General features: G+C 35.1%; 1 protein-coding gene across 1 annotated transcript; it reads right to left on the bottom strand.

Annotated features, from left to right (window-relative positions):
- Positions 1 to 1,936: 1,936 nt before the first annotated feature.
- LOC145628955 (putative lysine-specific demethylase JMJ16) lies at positions 1,937 to 11,563 on the bottom strand. The gene is made up of 12 exons (XM_081681402.1): positions 10,264 to 11,563; positions 9,108 to 9,412; positions 8,928 to 8,999; positions 8,648 to 8,725; positions 8,028 to 8,534; positions 7,685 to 7,906; positions 7,073 to 7,234; positions 5,932 to 6,300; positions 3,662 to 4,976; positions 3,475 to 3,578; positions 2,983 to 3,183; positions 1,937 to 2,553 (listed from the first exon to the last, which is right to left on the bottom strand). The coding sequence occupies exons 2-12, from the start codon at positions 9,405 to 9,407 to the stop codon at positions 2,278 to 2,280; spliced, it is 3,606 nt and encodes a 1,201-aa protein (XP_081537528.1). The 5' UTR covers positions 9,408 to 9,412; positions 10,264 to 11,563; the 3' UTR covers positions 1,937 to 2,277.
- Between the last annotated feature and the right edge of the window lie 7,985 nt (positions 11,564 to 19,548).

Below are 19,548 nucleotides of genomic sequence, written 5' to 3'. Positions count from 1 at the left end.
ATACCAAGTCAACAACCTATTATAGTAGGTTACCATGACGCGTGTTAACACGTAATTGGTCCAAAATTTAAAAAATAAAATTAAAACATAAAAGAAAACTGAAATTAAAAAAAAAAAGGAAAATCTCTCACCCCTTGCCCCACCACCACCTGTTACCCTTGTTGGTGGCTAGAGGACCTACCCGCTGCCAGCGGTACCATCCTGACCCAAAGCCCGGACACCCAGCCCTCCCCTTTCCTTGAACCACCTTCCCCAATCCTAACAACACCACAAGCGCTCCACAACAACTCCAACCACTACATGCCTCCACCTCATAGCCACTCCGCATCTTCAACGCCGAAAACATCACAATCACCGCCCAACAGCAGTTTACGTCACGCCCGATTACCAAACAGCTGTTGCTCGTCCATTACCACCAAACTCCACTGTCACAGCTGCACCAAAATTGCAGCCCAATAATTTTGGCCATCACCAATTACCACCAATCACAACCACAATTTGCAGAGCATCCACAATTTTGACCCAATCTCGTTGTAAGCTCTATGACGGCGCACAAGCATCAACAACAACCCGCAAGAACAGAGCAAATCACGATTACTGACAATGAGAGAGAAGATTGAGGGGCCTGTCGATGATCGAGTTGATTGCTGATGATGTAGTGTTTCTTGGATGTGTGTCGGTGGTGGATAGGTTTGAGGGTCGAGGGTAGGTCAAATTGGGTGGTAGAAGGACGGTCGGCCGATTTCGGTGGCTAAAGGGTAGGGATGGCAACGCGTCAGACTCGGAGCGGATTATGCTAAATCCGACTCTGACCCGACAGGAAGTTGGAGGCTAAATTTGACTCCGACATCCGATTCTGAGACTCTGACTTCAATATCCGACCTCTGACTCCGATCCGACCCGATTCCGAGTTTTTTTTGTTATTCAATATACTTTGAGAAATTGGGCTATTTGGGCCTTTACAACCCACATCCAATACCACCATGACCCATACAAAAATACATTATCTATTAAAGTCGGATAATCCGTCAAATTTGAACATTTGTCGAAGTCGGATTTTTTTCTCAGATTTTTTGTAGGATCCGACTCGGAGTCGGATTATTTTAACGGAGTCGAACTCGAATAACTTTTTTCTTGGATTCAGAGCGAATTTTTTTTTAACTTGGATCAGGGCGGAGTAGGATCGGATCCGGACTGGAATGTCATCCTTACTAAAGGGGGTGGGCAAACGTTTTTCAACGTGTTTAGGGCTAGGGTTTGGCGGTGAAGTAAGGTGGCTGAGAATTTTGGTTTTTTTTTTTTTTTGAGTTTTAAAATTTTTTTTTTTATTTTGGCAAATCACGTGTTGCCACAAGGTTATTGAAATCACAACCACACCCACCCCCCCCCCCCCCCCCCCAAACAAAAAAAAAAACACTTTCAATAGGATGCATACACAGCATAATTGGGATTATTAGATAATAATTGCCAATAGTTGTGACTATTAGAAATAAATCGCCAATAGTTGAAATTATTAAATAGTATTTTTCTATTTTTATTTACGTTTATTTATCAATTAACGAATCACATAACTAAAACAATTATGAATATTACATTTTTGAAACGTGCATGACATATCATTGGATGATTTGTTATAAATCAAACCAAAGCAAGTCCTATTTATTCCTGTTATTTACATGAATTTATCTATCAGTCCTTTGAAATTATCAAAGCTTGTATACAGGCAAGTGGATATAGAGGCAAAACGTATCAATCAAATCAACACATAATGAATTGAAATCATATTCGGTTGATGAAATACTTGATCATTCAATTTAATTTCACAACAAATCATATACTCTATGACTAATTAACTTGTCAAAAGTCTAATTAAAATTAGTAGCATATAGAATACAAGATAAAAGGGTTTGCTCATACTCATGTTGGCACCTTATAATTAGTTCAAAACGCTGCATAGGATGCAGCAAGAAATTCCAATTAATGTAATTTGCAATTAAATCTCCATTTAAATTATTTTATGCACTAAAAATGGGATCCTAATGAGTTAACCAAAAAAAATTATCCACCAAACCCACCCTTTAAGAAGACTGGAAAGAAAAATGGGGTATCCAAAGGATAAGTTTCCAGCTTCTTCTGTCACTGCTATTTTCTTTTAAAAAAACTAAGTAAAATGATGTAAAAACGCTACGAAGAATTTACAAATCAATCTAACAGACGACCTCCAGTCTCAAGGTTCATCTGCCATTATGTAATATCCCCTTGAGACTGGATGCTATACTACCTTGATCGGTTCTCAATCTCCTCGTTTAGAACACGAGTCACGTGACTCTGGTTATTGCCCAAAATTGCCATTAGTGAATGTAATTCTTCAGGGTTTGCCTTCTTAAATAGTCCCCTGAGTATTGTTTCAGACCCTCCTACCATTGCTCCTTCCAAGTTATTACTAGGATTTAGGTTGTTTCCTCTAGATAGAAAACACTGTGAAATCTGTGCAAGTGGCCGAGAGTTCCAATACTCTGCACACACACGGTTTTTGTCTGATGCTTCAATAACCTGTTGAACAACAATTGCATTTGACATGAGTACTACTACTTTTTTCTTTTTCTTTTTCTTTTTTTTTTTTTTTTGACACGAGTATACAGTAGTCAAAAGCTCATGACTCACAAATACTCCGTAATTAGACCAGCAACCACAAATTGCAATATGAATGTCTGATAAATGTGATAATATGTCCTCAACCCCATGCTCACCACAAAGGCATAAGACCAAACAAAGTGACAGCACAATTGCATAACTTATTGAGACAAAAGTGAAAAAAGAAAATGTTTATTGCTAATATCTCTACAAACTTAAGACAGTGCCAATCAACCAAAACGCAGAATGAAAAATTCAGTTGTATTCCGATAATTATGGTCAAAGATTAAAAATCATTATTTAACTTCTCAATTTAGCTTGTAGTAAGACAATTGAAGAAGATTATACCTGAACAATAGCCGGAGAGGTAAAACCAAACATTTCAAGTCCATCCAAGCTGCCAGGTGGCTGCAGAGGGGGAAGAAGCTTCACTTTTCCCAGTTTATGCTGCTTAGTGATCTCCTGATTGACTCTTTCACGAACCATTTCCCAGCATTTATAAGGTGAAGTGTGGACAAATAATTCACTCAGCATATGCTCTAAGGAAACCTGAAAATATTAATACAGCAACAATAGAGTTAGATACAAAACAATTGTCAGAACTTTTGAAGCATAAACAACTAAACAAGTATCAAGCTGGTCATACCAAAGCTGAAAGGTGGCCACAATTTAAAATATAAAACAGAACAAAACCTTCAATTTCTTAGCATGAGTTGGAAACATTTTTTTTTTTTTTGAAACATTAGAAACAAATACTTTTTTTGTTTTTTAGAAACATATACTTCGTAGCACTTTTTAACAAGCAAAACTTGATTTGAATAACTGAAAATTGCATATTACCATAAATAGCGGTCCTTTCGCTCCTCCATCTAGAATTTCAGAGTTGTAGTTGCACATATTTGTGGGATCTGAGACATTTATATATCTGACACGGCTTTTAAACCCTGCAGAAGAAAATTATTTCCATTATTAGGTAAAAGATACCAGAAATAAGTAGGATAATATGTAGATAGCACATGAAACAAACCTTTCGGAAAAATGGCTCTGCTGGTACTCCATAGATTTCCAGGAATCACAATCCCGACTTCCAGCAACTCAACATTGCAGTTAATTCTCCGCACAACTTTTGCAATGCGTGGACCTTTCTGGCGAGGATATTTGTCAACGCTACTCTGACTACAAGATGGGCTCCCTGGAAGAATCCTTGCGTCGTCAAGAACTCTCTGCACAACACATTCATCCCTAAACTTAATGCCATAGCCCACATTGGGAGCGCATGCTGTATTTTGAAGTAAGCTGTCAGGAGTGGAGGCATCTGGATCCCTTTTCTCAATACTGGAACCTATAGAACCTTGATGACAGGAAAGATTATGTTCATCGGATAGAGCAACTGTTTCACATTTTACATTAGCATCATCATTAGGGGATGTTGAACAAGACATACAATCATCTTTATGCCCATCGGAGATCAAATTTAAATTGGCTTCAGCAGCCAAGGCTGCATTAGCTAGATCACAAAGATTCAGCTTATGATCTGATCCCTCTATCTCAGGAACATTTGGACTATCCTGACTAATTGTTTCCTTATTTGCATCAGAATATGCTTTATTGGATTGCTCATCCTCATCATCACTAAGGCATATCAGATCCTCTTGCCCATGTGAAGATGGCTTCGTCTGAAGTTCCAGTACAGCGCACCTTTTATTTGGATGTTCCACTTCATCTTTGCTGATCTGTTGTTTGTCACTCTTTCGCTTAATTTGGCGGGACAATTTGATGGGAGGGACCTTTGTTGCTTCTAAGGCCAGTACAGCATCAGGGAACTTCCCCTTTTCCACCAAAGACATCTTTACATCACTCAGAGCCAAATCAGCTGGAATTCTTGCAATGTCTTCTTTATTTTTAAACGTTATAGGTTGTGAGTTTGCCTTGCATATAGTACTTTCACCTGGATGCTCTGAATTTGCACCATTAAGCCCCACAATTTGTCCATTATCTTTGGAGATGCAAGAACTCAAGGCAAGTCCAAGATCAAGTCTGGCCCATCTGTAAATGGCACTAAGTTTGCCTTCCAGAGCATCAGCCAGGAGATTCAATTCTGAAACATCATAACGGAAGAGGAAAAATTTTCCATCCCGACCACATGAGCACAATTGTTTTGCATGATTTAAACATGCAAATCTATCTGGGGAACAACGACATCCAGCAGCAGACAGGTGCAAATCAAAGAAACATATACTGCACTCCCTCTCAGTAGTGGCATCAAAACTATTCTCCATCTTCAGAGCCTTGGCAAATTTGCACAGAAATTCCCTCCTTACATTCTCTGTATCAACACGTGCCTGCAGGAAGAGATGGTTAACCCAATCATTTCCAGTTGTCATTTAGATTTTAGCCAAAAACCACAGCAAAAAAAGTTTTATGTTCAATTTCATTTTTTAAAAAGCAACCACAGGATATAAGCTACACAGTTGAATTTGGAAAACGTATAAAACTTATTTGAGATCTTACAGACTGACAATTATAAACAAAGTGGATCATCGTTCAACATACTTCTCTTCATTCAACAGCAACAAAGATGAAGGCAGGCAGAATGCAAGAAGAATATATTAACAAGTAAATATACAACACTATTAACTATTCAATGCTATCCCTCACACTAGATGCAAATTCAAGCGAGGCTTTCATAGAGGGAAATAACAATATAAAAACCTAACAGTAGTCACAGAAATAGCTGAAATAAAAAATCCGTTAAGACTTTTATAAAATACCACTCAACTCATGATGATGAACTTTACCTAATTTTCATCGGATCCGGACTATGTAACCACTTATTCAAGTTTTGACATATAGGCCATCTCGGACTTTGAAAAAAAAAATCAAAAGGCCTAGTGGAATAGTGGCCCACATTTTAATTTCCTTAGTCATAAACTTGTAACACCAGTTAAGAGGTGCTGATATAACCTTTTTTTTTAAATCATGTATCATCACCCAACCATAACTAAAGGGGCCATCTTTGCATATAATAGACTCAATTTATAAAAACTAAATAAACTATAGAATCGCAGCTAGATATGCTACTGAACTGTTTAAATTTTGGCCTGTATCTGTCTTCTGCCATCCTAAACAGACTTCATTGCAGCATTGTAGGGGAAAGAGGCCTCAGCAGTAATGCTGTGTGTGTGTGTTGGGGTGGGGTGGGGGGTGGGGGGTGGGGGGGGGGGGGGGGGGTGGGAGGAGCCCTGCTGGCTCTACCATTCATTGCTTTCAAGAGGAAGTGATACAAATATAACATACCCTGAGAGCTTTTGCCAAGATACCATCCCTGCCACAGACATCCTTCCATCTCAAATTATCTATTGTGTTCTTTCGGAGCAAATTGAGCTCCCAGTTAGCTTTTACTGCTTCCCTGGCTGCTCCAAGCAACAATTTATCATGAGAGATAGTTGTTTTTCGTCGCTGCTCACGATAGAGCTCCACAGCATTTTGTCCATGAGGAAGCCAATCAATAGGAGCTACATTCACTGCCTCAGCACAGTTGAACCCGGAATTAAACCCAGCATGATATGCCCGAGGAAAAGTCAAGACAAATTCTCCAGCATTCTGCACACACCGATAGACAGGCACCCCTGCTGATTTTAAGATGGATGGAGAAAGTTGGGTAACCTGCACAGATTGGACAAACATTATGACATTCTTAAAATACACTCAAAACATATCAAGGGCGCAGATAAATAATAGCAATAATAAAAATATATCAAAAAAAATAAAAAAATATGTACATATACTATTTTGCTTGAAGAGATATATATGAATGTTATGCAACATTAATTTCCTCTCATAGCAGTACACAAACTAATTAGAACCGATGACTGTATTCATTATGCTTGATGTATTTTGCCAATTTTGGATATAACATGCAATGTCACAAGGGAAATTCTGGTCTTTCCATGAAAATTTATGTCAATCGAATAGAATTGGTTAGGAGAATGAAGAAGGTTAATTTATAATGGAGCTGCAATGCTTTTCCGATTCACATGAATAAAGCAGAGTTGAGAATCTCTCGCAGTGTTTCCAATAAATTACTTTGGGACAGAGTTACTTGGCTTCACTTTGGAATAACCCCTCAAACATATTCCAGAAAATTGATCCCTCAAATGCCAGATATTAGAGTGTATTACAAATCTTTCACCAGCTTTCTTCTCTTTTTTCAAGAAGAGAGGATGCCCTCTAATCTGTACATGCTATTAGTCCTAAGAAACATAATCTCATTCTATTTCCTCTTATCTATTTCATCATTCAATTCTCTTATTCCCCCTTCACACCTTCACCACCCCCCCCCCCCTCCCACCCAAAAAAAGAACATAACCTCTGCACCTCCAACAAGTCAACAACAGCCAACAAAAAAAAAAGAAATTCAGATTAGATAGAAGCTCACCAACTTATGGAGGAGGTCAGGCTGCTCATCAAACAGATCAGGCAACCGTTTCTTCATTGCTTCCTCCAGCTTAACGGCTTCCCTCCCAGGAACACCATACCATATTTTTGGAGCCCCATAATGCATGTAATTCAGAGAATATAGATGATGATCTTCGACATGCTACTCATATAAAAGGATAAAAACAAATCAGTTACAAATGTCTAAAAAGGCAATTAGGAAAAACCATGCAGTACAAGCCTACTATATTATGTTACACATGGAAAAAAAAGTCAATAAAAAAAAACACAAAGACATGACATGCTATCTTTGAATTAAATAAATTACTGTAACCCCATAGATTCTTTTAATTTCAATCCACGGGAAAATTTCTTTTCCCACTCCAGCATAGCATCAATATGTCAAATAAGCCAACTGAACAGCTATATACCCCAACAAGAGTATTTCTCCCTCCCTCCCCTCCTCTCCCCTCCCCTCTATTTAATCTTCTGTAACAAGTTTCTCATGTTTAACAATTCCTGACAACATGCATTCAGTGAAAACAAATTTCTGCACTAAATAGAAGCATATCTTAGGATTGTGAAAGAATTAAAGCCATCACTATGCACTCACCCAACAAAATGAGGAAAAGCACATTCCGACATACAACCACGGCACTTGAACACCTGATATATCTGCATTTTCATAAGATAAAACGGAACCTGCAAGTCTAGGTAAATTGTTCAAGTTCCATCCAGATTTCACATAATCCTCATCAGCTGAACAGCCTTGATCATAGAATTTCGGGAAGCCACTACCAAAAACTCCGGTCTCCAGATCAGCCCCATAAAGAACCTGAAAAGATATCCCAGTACCAACTTACAGTTAGTAAATCAACAAGAATTTAACAAGCCCCAACCCACCCCAAACAATAAAATATTATTGATGAGAAAGTTTGCCAAAAATATCATCCCACCTCAATTTCATCGGTAGGCTTCTCAACCAGTCGCCAATATTCACCCTCTATATTAGCAACTGATGGCTCCCAATTATCAGTAGATCTGTCCCTATCCGTACCTGATTCTGTACAGTTTTCATTTCTGAAATACTGGAACTTAAAATCATCAGCATATTTCTGGAATTCATCAAGAGTGAATTCTGGGCCAGGCTCGAAGCCAAATTCAGTTTCCCCAAGCTCCAAGGTTTTTCCATTCCCAGGCCCAAACTCTACATCCATTCTTGAACATCTTCTCCTTTTCTTCCTGGCATTATTATGAACCTTGGATTGTTTTCTAGATGCATCACGATTCTGCAGTTTGTCAACTCTCTGTACACGAGTCACAAACTTGGCCTTTTCCCATATATCCTTTTTCTTAAGAAGAAAGGGAGGTTTCCACAATGGAGGAGGAACAATGCGACAAATTCCATAAATTTCAGCTATTGGGCGTATCTTTTCGATATACCTTATTGTATCTTTAAATTCCTGCAGAAGATCAAAGCATCCAACCTTCAAACAACTGGGATAAAAATATGTGCCAGGATATCTGGATATATATGACATGGTGAGGAAAAATAAAGTTATCACAACATAGAGACCTCTTCATTTGGGTAGAACACAGGCACATCTTCTAGGTCAGCCCTACATGAACCTTCAGGGTGCCATCTTGCAATAACCTGTAACAGAATTGAAGTCATAAAAGAATTACTTATATGTTTGAACCAACAAAGGGCAACGGTTAGAACCTTTCTGCAAACACATGCTGAAAAACATCAGAAACACTCGTACATTTTTCACAGTAATCAACTATACACTTTAAAACCGCGGTGTTGAGTAGAAATGTGGTAACGAAGACAAAGGGCCATAGCCAAAACAAACCTTTTGACAATTTTGACAGTCGGTGCAACCACGGATGACTCCTTTTGGGAGGCCAGGCTTTGTAGGGAAGTTCTGCACAGACAAGTGACAAATAGATGTCAGAAAAATAAACCACAGCGACATTCAGAAACTCAGAATCAAGTGCTGACAATACGCTACACAAGACATTAAGGGAATCACCTGATCAAGCTTTTCACAATCAGACTCTTCATCAGAACACTGATTGTATCGACCATAATTCATGGACGGTCTACGCCTCAGGGACCTTGTAATCTTTCCCCCACCACCATATCCAGCTTCGGATTTTACATCTACAGGTTCTTGTCGCGAAAGATTTGAAGAAACTGAGCAGCAGGGTTCACTGTCAGCATTTTCCAACGTCTTCGACTTGAAAGACGTGAAAGACTCAAAACCAGGTGGAACTGCCAAAAAATCAAGATCCTCTTCCTTCAAACAAGCTCTAAGAAGTTCAGTCCCCATAAAAGCTGCAAATATTCATCACATGAAAATGCTTGGAGTCAATAAATGGTTCCAATGAATATCTTCTAAAGACAGGTTGCAACAAGAAACCCAAGAAATAAAGTATCAAACAGCAATACAGCATGCAATGTACATTAGCAAACTCTGCAAAAAGGGGATACATATGTACAGATTTCTGAACTAAGTAGAGGTAAAGACTAAGGCAAGACGAGACCATTAAAGCTATAAAAGCAAAGATTATATCAAATGTCAGAGATCACTACAGGATATGAGGCCAACACATGAGAAATTTGTTCCAGTACTAGAAAAGCAAAAATAATCCAACGAAGATAAATACAGCCGAAAATCCTACTTTGATAACTTAATACATGACCTAGCTCGGCATAGATCATGATACTCGAGGTTTTCATTAACAAATTTTGGACCTGCAGACTCATAACGATTCGACAAATCCTAGAACATTGTTGATGGATAACAATTGATCATCAGTTCAGTTTTGCAGCAGATCTATATTTCTGAATCTGGATTACCAAACTGCAAATTATATGGAATCCAAATTATATATAATACTGTATGTACATCATATCCTGAAATCAGAAATTCAGAACACATCTGAATATCCATAACATCGGAATCCAGTAAAGGCAAACTGAATTTTTTGTTTTTCTTGACAGGAATTACCCATCAGAAAATAATCCTTTCTTGCAGAAAACCACCATGTCAAAATTATGATTCTAAACATCCCTAATTATGGAATATTCACATTATCAATGACTGCATGTACTTACAGAACAAGGGCAGAATTTCTGATGAACATATACATATCAGATGATTAATTAATTTAATGGGGACTTACATAATCTTGATCTAAAAGTATCTGAATATCAGGTTGACCAAGCCAAGCTGCTGAAACACTGCATTGACCACAACCCTGATTCTGATAATTACAAACACACTTTGGTAAACCCAGAAACAAAAACTTCAGTCCCAGTAAATTCCCAGATAAAAAGATAAACAAATATAACAAAAAAAATATTATTATTATTTATCAGAAAACAGGATTGACAAGAAATTGTCAGATCTAACCCTAACACCTCTATCAATAATATTCTACCCAGAAAATCCCAAATTAGAAAAAAAACCCATTAAATTGCAGAAAGCATCAAACAAGGAAATAATGAATTTGGATCAAATTGGGCTGATTTATTTTTTTTAATTTTATTTATTTTTGAAAAAGGTAAAAACAGGAGAGAGAAAAACCCAATTCAGACACGGTTAGGATAAGGGTAATTCTGGAAACAAAAAAACTATTGGTGCTGTGATGTGGCCTTCAATATGTTGAAGAATTAGGCAAAAATCCCTATTAGTATTAAAAGTGTTTGTTGTTGTTACATACCCTAGAAAACCCAATAAAAAAAAATTGGGGATTTTGCCACCCACTTTCAAAGTTCTGGTCCAAAAAAAGGAAAATAAAAATTTGTGTACTAGTACTTGTTATTAATTATATGAGGGATAAAACGTGTTAGCCTAATTTATTTGGGTATGTTCTTATTCATGCTCTTCCTCTTTCTTTTTTTTTTTCTTTTTCTCCAGAAAGCAACAAAACCAATGTTATATGGTAAGCGAAACGCGATAAGTCACAAGTGTCCTACCGGATCGGAACCTCACGTGTTTTTACCCGTGATTTTAATTTGATTACGGGCGAATCACAAATGTTTTGTTTAATATGTTATGTTTAATGGGCAGTAATAATAAATCAGATCAATAACAAATCTTGCTAACCTTATTAAAATTGGTCCTCTGGATAAATTTGGAATGAAATTTGGGGCACTAATAAAAAAAACAAGAAAAGAAACCAATTACAAGTAAATATAGCACAAGAAAAATAATTTTGGTTTTGAAAGATAAAAAAAGATTATTTAAAAGTATAAAAATGGAAATATCGTGAGAAATTAGAGTTGGAATTTTAGAGAGAGAAAGAGAGGGGGGAAGAGAGAGAGAGAGAGAAAGGTGTGAAGGTGTGGAGTTGGGTTGTTGGTACTTGCATAAGCCTCATAATTCCACGTGAAAGGAGTAAAACAAGCAACGGTGGATCAAATTACTTAAATAACCCCATAATACTTTATGCACTTTGTTATGGAGATTAGATTAATATTCCATGATAATTTTGTTTATTATAAAGTGGCAAAATTATTATTATTTTTTTTTTGGTAAAAATTGGATAAATAAAAATTACAAACATGCTGTTTTACTAGAGGTGATCAACATCGGATCCGCTAGTGCGACCTGATCCGATCAGAAATTATATTATTAGTTAAAAGCTCAAATTCAGACAGAAATAAACTTGAAAAAACCCGTTTTAGCCCGACAAGCCCACTACTTTTTTACGGATTTGGGTACGAGGTATCATGTTAAGGTCCAGCCCGGCCTGGCCTGATTTTTTTAATCACCTCTAGGTTTTACCTATTTTTACCCAAAATAATATTTCAACCGTTTTTAAGTTGACATGTTTCTTTTATCATGTTAGTACACATACATTTGATATTAATAATGTTTAGATTGATGCGTTTTGACTTTTGGTACGAGTACTATTTAGATTTTTGTAGTTGAAATGCTTAGACTTTTGACACAATTCACGAACTTTGCTTTGACTAGTTATTGCAGTTTATGAATTTATACGATTCAAACAAGATCCCATAGGACTTTGTTTTATCAATTGCTAGTCAAAGTAAAGTTTGTGAGTTGTGTTAAAAGTCAAAACGTGTCAACTAAAAAAAGAAAAAAAATACAAATTTGTATTTAGGTACCTTGATAAACGAATTTTGTTTATTCTAATGATAAAATTAGATTTTCTCATATAAACGTACAATTTAGGGGATTATGATTGGGGTAATACAACTACTCAATGTCTCAACCTAGGTATTGAACAGGGTAATCTAATAACTAAATAAAAGAATAGGGGTCAAGAGAATTGGTTTTATTAGACAACATCTTTAATAAACAAGGTCTTTATAGAGTCAATATAATTATTAATATTACCAATTGGTAGTTGGTGCGGTAGTGATTGAGATTACATTTCATAAGGAGGATCACGTGTTCAATCCTCCGCAACAACAATTGGGATGGGATTAGAACTTAACTATTCAGAACTGATCCCCGAATTCAGATTAGCCCAATTAAATGAAGGGTGCACAATTGGATGTAACTAATTAATCATATACTTCAGATTCTAACAATGCAAAAGAAAAACGTAGTATCCTTTCCCTCTTTTCTCTCTCCTATATTCTATTCTCCATTGTTAATTTTGAAGGGGTTTCCATTGAACTTCACCGGTGGCAATTCTCAATCTTTGTTTCTTTTAAGTATTTTTGTTTCTTATTTCATTTGTAATTTTGATTTGCATTGCTTTAATTAAGCACAGAGTATAATTTTAATTTAATATTTATTACTAATGATTTTACATATTAAATTAATACTTTTATTTGAAAATTTCATTTTGCCTATTTACATGAGAATGTAATAAGTTAACTAGACCTTCCTTAAAAAAAAATTAAATAAATAATTAGACCTAACTCCACATAACCCAAATTCCAATCTTTAACCAAACTTGATATGTATAGATCACCTGTAAGGGTGTCTATTCTTTTTTTTTTTTTTTTTGACACGGTAAGGGTGTCTATTCTACATTTAATTAAATAAAAATTCGATTTTGAATAGTATTATTTGAGTCCAATTTGATGTTGAGTCCAATCTGATCTAACTTTTTCAAAATGCAGTCCGAATTAGAATTTAGTATTTTGGATCCAACTCAATCTGAAATCTAAATTAACATAAATTACCATTTTTGGGCCAAATGACCTCTTTAAATTAAAACACATATAGATAAAATAATACAGAAAATTGCTATTAAAAAAAATTAAAAAATAATAATAATAAATTGGCCCATAATCTCAAAATATGTCATGGGAGTATTGAGTAAATGAGTTGTGGTACCTTATTTGTTTTATATGTTGTTATTCAAGTAATTTAAAAAATGATATTAGACTTGTAGAAAATTTCTATTTATTCAATTTAATTTGATCCAAAATCGTACCATTCATCAATCTAATCCGATCTAAAAATTCCAGTTTTTTTTTTTATTTATTTATTATTTTTTTTAAAAAAAACCAATTAAATTAAACTTGTTTGAATTACTAATTCAGTTTGAAAACTTTGGATTTCGATTTTTATTCGAATATTGGACGCCCCATTCTGAACATCATAAATGTTTGTTTCCTAGTTTTTATTCATTTGTTTTAAAAATTTGTTAGAAAGTTGGTTTGTTTTAATTCCTGGAAACTATCCACTCGCTTACACCATTTTAGACCCCACCATAACGACCACAAATGTTTGTTTCCATAATTTTCGGTGATCATATAAGAAATTTTTAAGCGTACATTTTCTATATATATATATTCAAGGTTGATTGTTTCCTTAATTAACATTATTTTGTATATGTTATATTGTAATCTCATTTTTGCGTGATTACTAAAATAATAATCGAAATTCCAAATTTGTATCTTTATTAAGTTATGGTGAATGTAACTCTAATACGTAGAATACACAAGCTTATTTTATGTGAGTGAAACCAAATTTAAAACATTTGTATCAAATTAAATTCGTGACACCTAATTTTAAATCATTAGTGAACATAATTTAAAATATTTACTTCTGATCCATTCTTAGTCTATGAGAAATGACAGAGAATCCTAACTCTTTCAATCTGCTTAAAAACCCCTTAATCGTGTTTGGCTAAGAACATTTGAAGTTATGGTTTGAATGCATCAATCCATATCAATTTGCTCAGTACCAATGACACTAATATATCAAGATGTTTAGAGACAAAGTTTCTATCCTTTTTGATATAAAGCAAGTCGAAAAAGGGGACAACTAATTAAAGTCAATATGTTTTCTAATACGAGATGATGAGGTGTCAACAAAATTCTTTCTCCCCCACCCCTCGTCCTCAAATAAAAGTAGTATCTCCCTTTTCACACAATTGTAGAAAAGTGAATAAATATTAAGATGACAAAATTTGATGAATATTACAAATAAATAAATAAAATAAGATAGTTAACTAAAAAAAATAAGATAACACAATTTATTTTATTTAAGGTGAGTTAAAAAAAATAGACAAAACCGAAATGAGATGTTTAGTTGGGGCAATGTGTTAAATAAAGTGAAAATATATGACTTTGGGGGTCTAGACTATGGGTGTTATATATAGCATAAACTAAAGTAAGAGGGATGACATACAAGGTCAATTAATAAATGAAAATTTTCCAACAATGATATGCCATCATACTCCACTGCCATCGTCCCACCCCTTCCCGCCAGCGTCAGGCTTCTCTCCGTCTCCTTTATTAGCGTCAATCCATTCTCATCCCCGTTCTCGGCCCCCGTGCCCATCCCCGTCCTCGATTCCACCCCCACTTCCTACCTCATCCCTGATTGCGTCCCCCTACCCTACCACATCCCAAATACTAGCACTCCCCTCTCCTTCACATGAGCTCTCTCTTTTCCTATAGATTAGAGTTTCAATTGGATTCCAAGGTGGAGCTGTGGTTTCACGGCGGTTAGGATGGAGGGTGGTGGTTTCACGGCGATTTCAAAGGTGATGGGTGGGAATATATGGGTTTGTTTCGAGTATGGGGGTGGGAAGGAGGGCAGTTTTGAGGGTGGTGTTGGGTGTAGCTGGTTGGGTTTGGATGGTTCTCGGAGAGTTCGTGGTGGAGGTGGAGGTAGAGAGATGGCCACGGGAAAAGGGTAGTGTTTGTTGTTTTAGTTATATATATATATAAATAAATATATATATATATATATATATATATATATATATATATATATATATATATATATATAAGTTCTAAAATTAAAAAAAATCGTAACAAATTACAATAAGACACGTGTCAAATGTAACCTATAAAACAAGTTGCCGATTTTTATTTTTTGGAAGATATGTGTCAAAGGAAAACGTCGTTTTATTTTTGGAAGAGCTTTGAAAGGTCTTGTTATTTTTGGAAAATTTTCCATTAATAAATCCAATTGGAAAATAATTTAAAAAATTAATTAGTGGGCTGATTGTTGCAGTATCTCCTTAATGACTTTTGGTTGGGGAATTTCAAAAAAGACTAGAAAGACAGCACATCCTCGTATTCCAATTTCAAAATTTATAATTCATAAAAGATTGCTAATAACTCTCGGATATTCAAAGACTTCATTCTTGGGCTAGCAACCCCTAACTTGACCCGCTTACCCGACCTAATAGCCCGATCCAAACCCGAACTAAAAAATCTGAGAGAAACCCAAACCTGGCCAGAATTGAACCCAAACAACCCGAATTTAATCCGATTTGACCCAAATATCATATTTCGTAATAATAATAAATTTTACACTATTTTTGATATATTTTAAGCCCAACTAGAAATAGACCCAAAATCTTACCCAAATCCAACCCATTGACCCGATTTGTCACTCGTAATTTTATCTGTGAATTAATTTAATGAATAATGTTATCCTACTTTTAATTAAAATCGAGTCTTGATTTTAATTCAACCTAACAATTTCAATGGTCTAACATCAATAGATAACTTGGTTAAAAGCAAAATGCATAAGAAAAAATATATATAGCATACCTTGAGAAGGATATTCTGGATTTGAAGTGAACAAATAGTCTCTGGATTTTTGGAATTTGATGTGAAAAAATGTTCTTTTTCTCTAAATTTTTGAGTTTTAAAGCGAACAAATGCTCTCTTTCTCCTCTTCCTCTCTCCTCTTTATGTGTGTGTGTCTGCGCATAGAATAGAGTGCAAGGGTTTACTTATATTTAAACAAAGAGATTCAACGTGGCTTGCAAAAGAAAAAAAATAAGAAGGATAGGATTGACGGTAAGAAAAGGAAAAAAAAAAGCTAAGAGAAAGGGCAAAATTGATTACAAAAATTACACAAACTTGGTAAGAAATTTGACATTTAGTTTTCTTGTCTCTATTCCTCTCCCGTATTAATTGTATTTTAACTAGTTAAGTCAGTAATTTCACTAAATGTGGCATTGAGGATTTTTTTTTTTTTGGAAAAATTGTCATCAATAATACAACATTTGGGCGATTGTTTTTAAACAAGACTGAAGGAGTTGTATCTTCGATAAGTGCAATTACTAGATATATCAAGGATCACTATTATGGAGATAATAAGTTCGTTCTCTTGGGGCGTCATCATCTGTTGCTAGACTATGAGAGATGATCTTTGGGCTAGTCAAATGGTCCAAAGCCTGCTAGAATGGATCCTATGAGGTCACACACAAGGGTATTGGGTTAAGCAAGTTAGAGGCCCATTAATGGGCCTCATGAGCAATTAACTGATCATGAAATGGATTGGGCTAGCATAGTTAGATTATAATTAGGTTTTGGGCTTTTGACATGGACTCTTATTTAGAGATGAGATCTATAAATAAGATCCATGCCTAGGGTTGCAAGCAAGAAGTCATAATTCACACACAGTGTATTTTGACATCAAGGCAACCAATCCCAAAGACCCTAATTCCTCTATCTAACTCACGGCTTTCTCTCTCCTCCCCTCGTCCGTACGGCCGGCCACCTTGGTGGCGCGTGTGGTGGTTCATGGTGGTTCGTTGCTCGCACTTCTCCATAGAAGGTCAATTGAAGGGTTCAATTGCAACTAACTAGCATTAGTGGAGGTCTTAATCTGTGCCCGTGGACCAAGTAGAGGAATCACGCTTGAGGTTCTTTATCTCCTAATGTTCTTGCTCGATCGCACGTGGAATCACGCTTCAAAGATACGATTATATGTTCTTTATGTGTTATGCATTAGATCTTGGGATTAGGTACTGTATGAATATGATTCATGTTTATTTCCGCTGCGTAGTACCTATAATTCCCTACAGTGGTATCAGTTAGCCTATTGCATTTACGCATATTGACTATAATTCTTTGATAGTCCACAATTTTAATTCAATTAAGAGGGAGATTAATTTAATTATGGTTCAATTATTATTTTTAATGTGATCAAACTTTTGGAATCAATTAAATGTGATTTAATTATGCTCAAATAGCCATGAAGATGACCGTTTTTAGCCCTAATATGTTCGAAAATTTCGAACCCCCTAAACCTAAATTTCGAATTTTTCGAAAATTCTAGCCCTAAAATATGATTTTTGTGCTTGATTTTGATTTAATTCGGTTTATTTTATGATTCATAATTTTAATCGGATTGATTTATGCATAAAAATGTTTTATGTATGATGATCAATTTAATTTTAAAAGTTAAAATTAAATTGGAATTAATTTTATGATGAACCCTAATTTTAAGATTGAATGTTGATTTAATTTTAATTTTTGGACTGATTTGATTTAATTTTAATAAATGTTATTTTAATTAAATTAAAAACACAAAAAAAAAAAAAGGTTTTGAGGCCGGCAGCCGCGGCTGGGTGGCGCAGCCACGGCGGCTGCCAACCTGGTGGCAGTCCAATAGGGAGGGAGGGAGGGCGGCGGTCCAAGGTGGTTGTGGGCAGCAGCGTGCAAGTGTTGCACGGCTGCTGCCACGGCTACCAGTGCTGCTGCCCTTGCGGCAGTGGCTGCTATTGGCAGCCAGCCACCGTGGCTAGCTTCGGCTGGCCAACCACGGTGGCCGGTGTGGTGGTACACGATTTTCAAAAAAAAAAAAATTTAATTATTCTTATTTTATTTTAAAAATATTTTAAGAAAAATATGATTTATTTTGGATGAGATAAAATATTTTGAAAATATGATCTTTTAATTTTAAAAGATAAAAATTGGTTTCATTTGGATAAAATCTTTTATTTTAGGATAAAATCAAATATTCAAAAGTTGTTATATTTGATATTATCCATATTTAAAGTTGTTAAATTGGTAATTATCCATAATTAAAGTGGTTAATTTTGAATAAGATTAGTTAGGATATTCTGAGCATATTCCAAAAGGATAATAATTGATTTAAATAATGTGATTATCCCATAATTAATATTGGATATAATTGATTTAAAATTTTGTGATTGGCTAGTAACTAGGATAGAATTTCCTAACTTTATTAGGATAATCTTTGAGGATAAATATGATTTATCTTTTAAGATTAAAATAAGATTTGATTCTATCTCATGACTAATTTAGAATATATGATATTTTATAATTGGTTATGAATAATATATGATATTATCTAATTACAGTAATTAATTAAAATATGAGATATTTTGGTGTCATGTTTCCTTAATTGTGAACATTCGATGTTGTACTTTAGGAAAGCATGATGAGTGATTTATTATATAGCATTTTATAATATATGATGTTATATATTGCTATATAGACTAGTATGGCCCATAGATTCTAAATACGATCTGCGCATCGTTTCGTATTTTTGTAATCTAAATACGATCTGCGTACCGTTAAGTATTTTTGTAATTTATTTTATTTTATTTAAGTAGTAGATAGAATAGAATAGTATTACAGGTTGCAGTTAATCCAATAATCCATGGAGTGAAGGCCCAAAGGAGCAAGATGGATGAGATCCATGAAGGTTAAAGTGGGAGCTTTTGTTTTATTAGTTTTCTTAGGATTAAGGGGTCATACTATGTCATGTTTTATTTATGCATTAGTAGATTATGCATGTTAGATTTTATTTATGTCGTTTGATGATGCGCTAGAGTTCACTAAATAATCACAACATAATGAATCTATGTCCCAGAAATATTGAGGTAGCTTTTTCAATCAAAAACCCGATGAAACCTTCGATATTTATGATGGGTCATGCCAAAGCAGGGTGTCATATTATATCTTAGGGGAGTGGGGGTAAAACAAATTTTACACTTTTGATTGGTTATACTCAACAAGGTTACCTAAAGAGTTTAGAACCTTGAAGCTAAGGGTAATAATTAAACATGTGATGGATAATTATTCAACCAAGAATTACAAAGAGTTGTAATCAGTAAAGAGTTTACTCACCTTGAAAATGTAATAGTTGATGGTAGGGCCAAAGTCCGGTCAATTATTGCACAAATAAAGGATCTTGGAATCATTCTATTCAATAGGGATCAATTAAATTGAATGAATGTTTTAAAGTTACCAGTTTT

This window comes from Chenopodium album, chromosome 4, assembly GCF_948465745.1.
Source record: "Chenopodium album chromosome 4, dcCheAlbu1.1, whole genome shotgun sequence".
NCBI lineage: Eukaryota > Viridiplantae > Streptophyta > Magnoliopsida > Caryophyllales > Amaranthaceae > Chenopodium > Chenopodium album.
Note: the sequence above shows the minus strand (reverse complement) of the source record. Positions and strands in the feature narration are given on the sequence as shown.

Coding starts and splice junctions, on each gene's coding strand:
- LOC145628955 (XM_081681402.1), bottom strand. CDS start 9,407: ATGGGGACTGAACTTCTTAGAGCTTGTTTGAAGGAAGAGGATCTTGAT. Junction 7,235..7,684: donor GCTTTTCCTCATTTTGTTGG/GTGAGTGCATAG, acceptor TTATATGAGTAG/CATGTCGAAGATCATCATCT. Junction 2,554..2,982: donor CCTCTCCGGCTATTGTTCAG/GTATAATCTTCT, acceptor GTTGTTCAACAG/GTTATTGAAGCATCAGACAA.